Source organism: Salvia splendens, chromosome 16 (genome assembly GCF_004379255.2).
Source record: "Salvia splendens isolate huo1 chromosome 16, SspV2, whole genome shotgun sequence".
In the NCBI taxonomy this organism is placed as follows: domain Eukaryota; kingdom Viridiplantae; phylum Streptophyta; class Magnoliopsida; order Lamiales; family Lamiaceae; genus Salvia; species Salvia splendens.
The window spans coordinates 9,279,388-9,290,633 of record NC_056047.1 but is presented as its reverse complement, the minus strand read 5'-3'; the positions used below and the strand labels follow the sequence as shown (position 1 = coordinate 9,290,633).

The following is an 11,246-nucleotide window of genomic DNA, read 5'->3' as shown; positions in this document are numbered from 1 at the left end:
AAAAGTACTCCAATAAATATTATATATTAAAAAATAATGAAATTCCAGATGATTAAATTATTTATATCTTTTATTTTCAGTTGCAACATATACTTAAAAATCAATTCTTATAGCAAAACTAAGATAGCCCTTGCATAAGTGATCAACCGCCTAGATTATTACCTTAGGTAGCAGATTTATAAGATTTATTTTATGATCAATCTTTTTTGTCGTTTTCCAATAATCCACGATGTGAAAATATGTTGTGATTAAAAGTTTGTTGCAATGGTTAATGACTTAAGTGCATTCATTGTACATAATAACCTAATTGCAGTGTATACAATGCCGAAAAATATGTCTAATTCGAAATGCATATGTATAGAATTGAATACCGAAAAAACTAGATTTACACTATCTATTCTTTGATACTCCGATGGACTACAAAGCAAATAATGATTGTGCAGGAATAGAAGTAGTAGTAGTTTGTAATTATAATTAACCACTAATAAGGCAGGTCATACCTTACTAATCACACACTGATACACTAAATACAACTCCAAAGTTTGTCATACATACATAATTGTGTAGAGACTTCATTCAAATAGCTACTAACCAATTATAAAATGACAAACAACTAAAACACAGGCGATTCCACTGGAGAATTCACTAAATTAAGCAATTCATTCCAATAATTCTTGTTATCTTCCAACTCTCCGGCGTAAGAGCTCGTCCCACTGTTGTAGCAATCGGAGCTCAACAACGTCGGATCCATGGAAGCTTCTAGATTATTCATAGAACACAACGAAATATCATCCTGCACCAAATTGTTGAACATGCCCTTCTCTTCCACGTACCCGTTTAATTTACCAACTCCAGCGCTGTTAATAGAAAAGTTTAGGGTTGAAGTCGGCGAGTATACGACGAAAAGGCCGCCGCTGCTGGTGTTGGACGATTGCCACGCCTTGAGCACGTCTAGGCAGGCCGGAGGAGGCGGTGGTGGAACGGAGATTTTCTGAAGGAGTTGAAGTTTGGACTGAAGTTTTGATTCTCGGACGAGGCGGGCCTCGGCCTCGAGGCGGGCGGTCTCCCACTGAGCCATGTGGCTGACGACGGCCGCCTGCCTTGACTGGGCCGAGCCGCCCGGGCTCTCCTTCGGCTTGTGGGTGGCCGGGTCGATCCCCATCCGGGTCAACCGCTTCTTGAGGCGGGTGTTCCAGTAGTTCTTGATCTCGTTGTCTGTTCTCTTTGGTAAATGGGTTGCTATAGCTGACCACCTAAGATTACGTAAAAACCAAATTAAAGACACAATTCAAATATTTTGAAAAATGACCAAAGTTGAGGACACAATTGTCCGTTATACGTTAATCTTTTGTTTTTCTAATTGTAATATACATTTATGAAACCCTAATATGTGATTTTTTTGGTGTAAAATCGTTTATATATAAAAATAAAAATAAAATTTTGGAATGGAGGTTTCAGACCTGTTGCCAAGAAGGGCATGGAGTCGAATAATGGCTTTCTCCTCTTGGGAGCTAAATTTGCCTCTCTTGATATCTGGTCTAAGATAGTTAGTCCATCTCAATCTACAGCTCTTCCCACATCTTTGTAACCCTAAAAACAAGATAATCATTTTGTATAATAAAAATAAAATGAATATACTATAAATTACTTAATAGTTACCAGCTTTAGCAGGGAGGGAACGCCAGCTTCCATGGCCATGTTCTTCAATATAAGCAAGAAGCTTCTGATCTTCCTCACGAGTCCATGGACCTTTCTTCAACTCCATCTTCTCCTGGCCATTGGATCTCACCATTGTTTGATTTGTTACTTTCCAAAAAGGGATGTGAATTATAACTAACTTTAAGACCCTAGTCAATTAATCTTGTTAGCAACCTAGAATATAGGAGAGTGCCTTTTTCAGTTGCAGGAGATATATATATATATATGGTGATGGTATGATCAATGATGGCATGCATATATAGTGTGTCAAGAAATTATATACTGTTAGTTTGCTAAAAGTAGTATTTGAGGCATGTGTTTTGAGAAATTAAGGCATGTTTTCACGTTGATTTTATAACTAACAAAATTCTCAGCATCTGCGCAACCGAAATGATAAAAGAGAAACATTAAATTTATGACCATTATTGTGTCAAAGAAATTAATGGTGTGATGACGTCAGGGTGAGAGCAGCCTTATAAATGATGAGTAGTACATATGGGTTAGTACATAATTTGCAGGGGCCACTAAGATTTTGTATTGGGATTTCGAACAGTGTACTTACTTTCAGGGAGGATCCAGGAATGTAAATGGAAGGGGGCAAAATTATATCTATAGGAAATTTGAGAATTTAAGGAGAGACAAATATAAAGAAATTTTAATTTTTTTGCAAAATTATTAAATAAAATAGTAAGCAATATATTTGAGGAGGGGCATTTGCCCCCTAGTAATACATTACATCCGTCCCGGTTAACTCTTACTCTCCTCTTCTACATAGTTATATACCGGGCAAGCGCCGTCGTCTTATTTAAATCGTCTCCATCGATGCTCGAACTTGCTTCTCCCCATCATGTGAACACACCACAAGATTTGATCGTCCATTCGATCATGTGATGATGGGTAGTTCATAATTGTAGCTATTTTTGGAATACATGTGTATTAAGTTGGGTGGAATTAGTACTTATGTCATATTCAAGTTGCGTATAGGGGCCTATCCAAGCATTTATTTTGAGTTACTACAAGATAAAACATGAAATCCTACCTTTTTAAAGATAAGATGCATGTGTTAAACCAGTTGGATAATAATCAATTTGAGGGCATTAGCAGAGCGCGCCACGTCAGCAGTTTTATCCTCCTACCTCCCCACCTGCAGTGGGGCGCCCTAAGCCCGCCCTATAGTGCGCCACGTCATCATTTTTTTAATATTTACAAAATCCATACGAATTTTTAAAAAAATAATACATTAAAATACGAATTTCATAAACTTCATTTCATTTAGATTGCTCAGCCGCCGCTGCCGCCGCCTCCTTCTCGCGCTGCATTTGCGCATAGCATGCCGCCATGGCCTCTTCAACGGCTGCATCTAATGCTTCGTCAAGCGAACCACCGGATTCAGACGAACTAGAACTATTGGTGTCGTCGCCGAGATTCATTTTGGTTGGATGTAGAGAGAGAATATGTAAAGAGATAGTCGATATGTTCGTATGCACAACTGAATGAGAAACGAGATTTAAATAGAAAATCAAAACCGCGTGCCATCGTTTGAGTCGATCGTCCGCGACCTCCACAATGGGGCGGACGATGGCGCGGACGATGACCATCGTCCGCGACAGCCGCAATGGGGCGGACGATGACTATCCTCCGCGACCGAAGTATAGGGCGCGACTATCGTCCGCGCCCTATGGCACGCACCCGCAATGGGTGCGGACGATGCGCGCCATCGGGCGTGCCATCGTCCGCCCATTGCGGATGCTCTGAAACCCTAAATTTTAAAATTGACCAACTTGGGTTTTGACTGTCGGAAACACTTATATTAGCGCATAACAAGTGTATGATGTTTTATTCCTTGAGAGCATTTACATTTAATATTAAAAATTAATTTAATAGAGAAATAAAGATTGTAGGGGTGAGTACGCGACAAAATTATGATTGCGATGCAACTAGTTTGGGGGTCCATTTTTGGTAGTTTCCGCTAATTATTGTGACATTGTAGTAGAGAAGAAGAAACAAATTAATACATTCCCCAACTCTAATGAAATTGATCCTCTCAAACAACAAAAATAAATACTCCAGTTCCGTTAGGCGTTTTCTTCCAACATAAAATTAAAAAAAAACTAATAAGTAGTACTAGTAAAATACTATAAGAAATATAGTATAAAGTATAGAATTAAAAAAAAACATTTAACGTGGTACATCTCAAAAAGTATTTTCATTCAAACGGAGTATAAATCATTTAACGATAGAATAATAAATAACAACGGAATAATAAATAGCAATAATAATAATAATAATAATAATAATAATGGTAATAATTAAAAAGTTGAAATTATAAATGGCATCAACTACTTGGCAGGTTTTCTGATTAATAGAGAATAAATTTTGCCTGCAGCTGTCGCATGTCATAATGAGAGCCTACCATTTAGTTTTTAACCGATCACACAATTATATTGCTCAATTATTTAAATTTAAATTTAAATTTAAATTATTAGACAAAATTATGTCGCAATATTGAGCCGCAATTAAATGATTTTAACACGGTTTCTGCAAATGTCAACTTACACCGCAAGCGGTCGACCCATTTATTATAAATCGGCGCACCGCCATTTTTAAATTACACGTTATACCATCTGCAGCTGTGCTCGCGCCGATGGACGGCGTCCGTGCCGTTAGCGCGGCACCGCCCTGCTCGCCGCTGCGCTCTTGTCGCTGGCACGGCGCTGCTCGATGCATCGAGCAAGTCCGTGTCAGTGAACAGCTGACGTGGCATTTCCTAATTGGCCAACGGCAATTCCGTTGACAATTTCTTTTTCCTTTTATTAAATCGGATTTTAATTAAAAAATCCGAATAAATATAAAAAAAATATTTTCCCACTTCCCAAAAAATTATATCCGTTTTCTCCATACTTTTAATTTATTTTTCAATTTTTCCCACCAAAATTCACATTTTCATCTATAAATACCCCCCACTTCCACACAAAAAATTTCACACCACACTACACAATTCTCATCTAAATTCTATCATCTTCTCTTATTAATTCTCAATCTTTCACTCTACTTACAAAAAAAATGTCTGGCTCCGACGATCACCCCTCCGACTCCCGCGGTTGAGCTCCCTCTGATTTCTAGATAGTGCTATTTTGACAAAATGTTTTAATTTGTTCCATGATTTTTTTCCTGATGGCATTCATTTTCTTTCGATTTTTTAAAAATTCATAAGTTTTATATTAATATGCTCCAATTAATTCATTTTATGTTTAATATAGGAAGTAGGCGCATAATTTACTAATATCTCGTTATAAAAATAACTCCTAGTATGTTTTACTAACTTTTTTCCCTCATATATTTTACAATGTGTATTTTTCATCTGACGTCTTTATTCATTATGATGTGTATCAATTTATATATTATAGGAGTAGTTTGTTTCTCCAAATTGCGTTAATAAAACAAGTACTCTAGTATTGTTTTTATTTTCTCAGGAAAAAAAATACTCCTACTCCCTCCATCCCAAGGAAGATGACCTCTTCCTTAGACGGTACGAAGTTTTATGCAATTCTATTTTGTGTGTTAAATAGAGAAAGTAAAGTAAAAGAGAGGAAATAAAATAGAGATAAATGTGTTTTTATTTAAATTAATGAATCATCTTGATTGAAACAGACTAAAAAGAAAAGTGGATCATCTTTAGTAGGATAGAAGGAGTACTGTATACCTAGAGTAGACTACATGCTACCGTAGGAAAAACATCAAATAAAACCAAAGATCAAGAGAATGGATAGGTGGTTGTAAAAAAAAACAGAGAATGGATAGGTTTATACATGGTACGAAAAATCGATAGAGTATAAATTAATGTGTATTTATGAGTATGCTTTATTTTATGATATGCACGTGAGTCTTAATTGGACATCGGGAGTATAAATTTTATGGAATTCTACTGTAAATATTTGGGAATTATAGAATCGGAGTAAATGAGTGTATTATTTCCGGAATCCGGATCCATCTAAATTCTGTTATTACGTCACCATAGCAGTTATTTTCTGTGCATATATAGGGAGATAGCAAATGAGAGAGAGGTGACATTATTTTACAGCCATTTCAAGTACTAGTACTACTTTCGAAGATTACGTTTCATGACAATTTACTTTATAAATGCAATATCTACTACTGACTTAGAGTGAATTTTCCATTTATTTTACCGCTTTCGGAAATAAATATCTCAAGCATTACATTTCATTTTTCTTTACTTTCGCAAATGTTTATTTTTTACCTAAGGGCATCCACAATGGGACGCCCGATGGCACGCCCGATGCGTGCCATCGTCAGCCCCATTGTGGGTGTCCGCCATCATCCGCGCCATAGGGCGCCCCATTGCGGGATCGGGAGACGATGGTCGCGGACGATGCCATAAGTTTTTTGATTTTTTTTTCTTTTTAAAGCCCGTTTCTCATTCACTTGTTCATACGAACATCTCGCATCTCTCGTTTCGCTCCTCTCTCACATTTCTACCTATCTCACATACCAGAACCACGACGATGACACCACTAGTTTTAGCTCCTCGGAGTCGGGTAGTTCGCACTCGGAGACCTCGGCAGCCTTAGATGCGGCCGTTGAAGAGGCCATGGCGGAATGCTTACTCGAACTGCAGCGCGAGGAGGCGGCGGCGGCGGAGCAGATCCGCAGGCATATTCGACGTCGGACGTCTGTCCGACGCGACCACGCGGCAGCTCACCAATGTTGTGAGAGGGCCGGCTCGTCTTTGGTTCAAGGAAATCATCGCCGACGTCATGTATGCGTGCATTATCATGCACAACATGATAGTCGAGCATGAAGGTGGGAGCATCACGGAGTGGAACGATGATGACGGTGCATCTAGCTCGTCCAGCACGGTGACCGAGCCCCCCGCTAGAGGATTGCCGTCGGGCTTCGACGAGGTTCTAGCTAGACAGACCTCAATGCGCAACCAATAAGACCATGCGCAACTCATGGGAACGACATGATTGAAGAAGTGTGGGCCCGTAACCGCCGTCGTTGAGTTTGAGTATTTTTTTAATTCGTATTGTAATGTATTAATTTTTATATATGAAATGAAGTTTTTTTTTCCAATTTTTTGTTATTTAATTATTCAAATAAAATAAAATGCATAGGGCGAGCCATAGGGCGCCCCATTGTGGATGCTCTAAGGAATGTGAAGCAAGAGAATTTATATCCTAGACCATGTTACTTGCATTGTAGTACTATCACTTAAATGTGAATTGAATTAAATTGGTTGTGAAACTCCCAAGAATTTACTTATAATTTTGAAATGATGCATTGGATTGAATTGGTCATAAAGACGAGGGATGCCAATTGAAAATATATGCATTAATATTTGGCTGCACACGGCCGCTACGCCAAACTTCACATTTAATTGAGCAAAACTCACATAACATACGTCGTAGCTTATAATTACCTGATAAACTTATCAACATATGATTTTAAGAAAACCAAAGGTCTCGTGTATTTTGGGTGTAATGTGTTAATCTGCATACATGACTTATCATTGTGTAAATGTGAAAAATTAAATAACTCCGATACTTTCTATCGGATTAATTAATTTTTGCGGAATTATTTAATTTAGTAGTGCCCTATTAATTTATTGAAAAAGTTATTGGACTTCAATGTCCAAGGACATTTTTAAAGATTTATATGAGCCGACAGAAATATGTTGGTTCTAGTATTAGGACCATACCATTTTCATATTCATACACGTAGTAGTCTAGCTAATGCAATATAGTGTTCAGTCATGGCACACTTTTCATTTTGTTTGAACCAATTTTTTTTATACATTTCTTTGTTTTTAATAATTATTGTTAACCCATTTATTCACATTTTTCTCTCTTAATTATAAGTATATTAATTGCATTTTATCTTTATATAAATATATTCAACTATTTTTCTCAATTTTTACCAGCCTCAGTAAGAACATATTTTTTTATCTTTACTTACCCTATTCATTCTTTCTTTATTTTATCAATTAATATTACGTAGTATTATCATATATTTTATGAAATATTTATGAAATAGAAGCATTTACTAATTTACGTACTATATTTTTTGTTTTAATTATTTTAAAAAGCCTAATCATTTAGACTAGTAAATATAATTACATAGGAGTAGTATTTGCAACAATTTTGTATTTTTTAAATTAAGATGTTTCTCTCACTTATTATTTCTTGTACGAACCTTGTTGCGAATTAAAACATAAAGTTAATTGTACAGTAATTCAAACAATTTTGTATTTTTTAAATTAAGGTGTTATCCTCATTTATTATTTCTTTTACGAAACTTATCATCAATTAAAACATGAGTTGTTTGCAATTATAAAATCCTTAATTTCTTGTAATGTAACGAGGAATGAAAATGGATATGTATTTAGACGCCTTTCAACTAATTATAACAAGAAAATCGAGTGAGAGCATTCACAATGCGTCTCGTTGTCATCTCTATCTCGTCTCGGCAAGACGAGACAGCGTTGCAGCCCCGCGTCTCGTCCCGTTCTCGGCGAGCGTCTCGTCCCAGCGAGACAGATGGCGCGCGCTGGCGCTAGGCGTGACGCCCACTCGCTGGTCCGCGAGTGAGCGTCGTCACTGCTGACGCAATAAATCATTTTTTCAAAAAAAATCGATTTTAATAAAAAAAAATAACGGCCATATGACCGTTCAACGGTCATTTTTGAAAAAAAATTATTATTTTTCTTTTTTTACTCTGTAAATACTCATCTTTCATCCTCATTATACACACAAACACACATCTATTCTTCTCAAATCATCTCCATTTCCTCTCCAATTTTCATCTCACCTCTCTAATTTTCATCTCAAAAATGTTCGGCGACGGAAACGATGACGGCTCCGGCGGATATGACTTGAACGCGTTTGGCCATTGGGGGCATGTACAATGTCTTGGGTGGTTCCGGTTCCGGTTCGTCGACGTCGAGCACCCAAGGCTCGTCGACGCCGGCGGCGTACCAACCACCCCATTTTGATGTGGATGTATACGCTCGTCCCTCCGCCCCGAGGTATGGGCAATCACAGGGATTATCCCAAATTAGGGAGGATTATCCGGATGAACCCAATCCGGAAGGAGGACGAGGCAGTGGAAGCTCCAGGGGTCGCGCATTCGACGTTATGGAGGAAGAGGAGGAGGCGGCCGAGGAGGAGGAGGAGGATATAGGCCGTCATCCATACAGCCGGACGAACACGATGACTCTGTTCAACGCTTGGGTCAGTGTCTCGTACGATCCCATCGTCGGGAATCAACAAACCCACAAGTATTTTTGGGAAAAGGTCACCGCCGCCTACAACGAGAACAAGCCGGCTCGGTTCCACCGCTGCACCCTAAAGATGCTCCGCAGTAATTTTGACCGCGTCGACAGAGATGTCAAAAAATTTTGCGGCATCTACAAAAATGAAGCAGCTTAATACCAAAGCAGAGCCAGTGGAGCCGACATTATGAGAGGGCCTTTGCGAGTCTTCTTTGACGACAACGGCAAAGAATTCAAACATGTCGATGTTTGGGAGGCCGTCAAAGACGTTGAAAGGTGGGCTGGCGGTGTCCAGTCCAGCCAGGGCTCGAGCTCAAAGCGCACGAAGCACACGACGGGTGGCCAATACTCATCTAGTGAGGGCGGGTCAGGTAGCGCCTCACAAGAGGTTGAGGACACGGCCGCAAGGGACCAAGGCGGCTAGAGGGGGGAGGGGCCAAGGCGAATCAAGCCAGGCGGGCTCGGTCTCGGGCTCGAACACCCTATTGTCCATGTACTTGACCACCACGATGGCGGACACTTCCCGCATGACGCCTCCACAATATCAAGCTCATCTTGCCGGAATTGAGTATATGGCAAGACAAATTGGTATTCCGCCTCCAGGTAGCTTGAGTGCACCGCCACCGCCTTCAGGGGATGATTCGCCAGCGGAGTAGTTTTTTTAATTTCTATAAAATTGTATTTTAAATTATGTCTTTTTTTTATTTATTTTGCCACGAATTTAATTATGTATTTTTTTAGGATTTTAAGTTGTAATTTTATTTTATTTAATGAAGTGTGTTTTTATTAATTGAATTTGTTGGAAATAAAAATAAAAATTGAAATTGAATGAATAGTTAAGGGATGAAATGGTTAAGAGATGGAGAGTTGCAGATGCTGTCTCTTAGTTAATAGATGGAGTGAAAAGTACAGTGGGCCCATGAATAGTTAAGAGATGAGACGGTTAAGAGACGGCGATGCGGATGGCCTCATTCATTATAATTTCAATTCACTATATAATTTTAGATGAATTATATGCATATGCATATTTATATTTTATTTAGGACTATTTGAATATTAAATAGACGCTAGCGATATTAGAATATTATTATATTATTTATTAGAATATTATTATATTATTTAATTTATTATTAAATTATATATAATTATTAAATACTAATTCCAGTCTTCTCTATTTTCGAGTTAATGAAAGTGTAGATTAACAAAATTAATTACTTAGGGGGAGTGTGAAAATGAAAGTAGGGGTGTAGGGTAATGTAAGGTCATAGTATGATTTGGGATGATGTAATTGAGAGGTAAGCTGGAGAACGTTATAATGGCTGGAAATCTATTTTCTATCTTCCATCCTGCCATGAAATAAATAATTTGGCCTGCTACAACATGCATACTTAATTATGATTGCCCTCTCCTCCAATTTAAATACTCCATATCCACATGTATTACGTACATACAACCTTCACTGGATACCCAACAACCAATATTAAAGATTATATCCTGCCATCTTTTAATTTTTGGGTTGCATGCCATGGATTAACATATACTCATGCATCTTCTTGTATTTTTACCCCATTTGTTTGGTTCATTTACTGATAATTAATGTCATTTGTTGTGTGATAGTTTTACTTTTCTTTAAAAAATGGAAAAAAAAATGTTCAAACCAATTTATCAATTAATTATTTACGAGTAAGAATATAAAATCATGGACCAATCACCAATGCATGTCGACAAGTCAAAATAAGAGAGCGTAAGTTTAAAATTATTTTTTTAGCAGACAAAATGGTGTACGTAAATTCAATCAAAACATATATAAATGGAGTACTTCTGATTCAACTATGCTCCATGAATTGTTCTTTATTCCGTATTAATAAATGATGACAAGAATTATTAGTAAAAAATAAATTTATACAAAATACTATATTAAAACAATAAGGGGTAGTGAATGACAATGAAAACTTTAAAAAAAAATATCATAGAGTATTATTAAATTTAAAATCAGCCCGGTCGATGTTCTTTTGTTTGAAAGTTTACTTATTTTTAAATATATACATCACTAATCTATTTCAAATTTCAAAATATAACCACTAATTTTACATGGTCTGTAAACTATACGTAACATTATTACATGGTCTCAAATGTATACAGTGTTGAAATTACAAAACAGATAAAAGTCATCATACTAAATCGCAATAACCCAGAAAAGAGTATGCATGAATATGATACGTTATTTATATGGGTCATATGACATTTCTTTAATTTT

The 11,246-nt window shown here is 37.3% G+C and overlaps 1 protein-coding gene across 1 annotated transcript; it reads right to left on the bottom strand.

The window, feature by feature from the left end:
• Positions 1 to 468: 468 nt before the first annotated feature.
• LOC121770819 (transcription factor MYB106-like) lies at positions 469 to 1,994 on the bottom strand. Its single transcript, XM_042167594.1, has 3 exons — positions 1,660 to 1,994; positions 1,461 to 1,590; positions 469 to 1,253 (listed from the first exon to the last, which is right to left on the bottom strand). Exons 1-3 carry the CDS (start codon positions 1,790 to 1,792, stop codon positions 614 to 616), a joined length of 903 nt encoding a protein of 300 aa, XP_042023528.1. The 5' UTR covers positions 1,793 to 1,994; the 3' UTR covers positions 469 to 613.
• Positions 1,995 to 11,246: the final 9,252 nt, after the last annotated feature.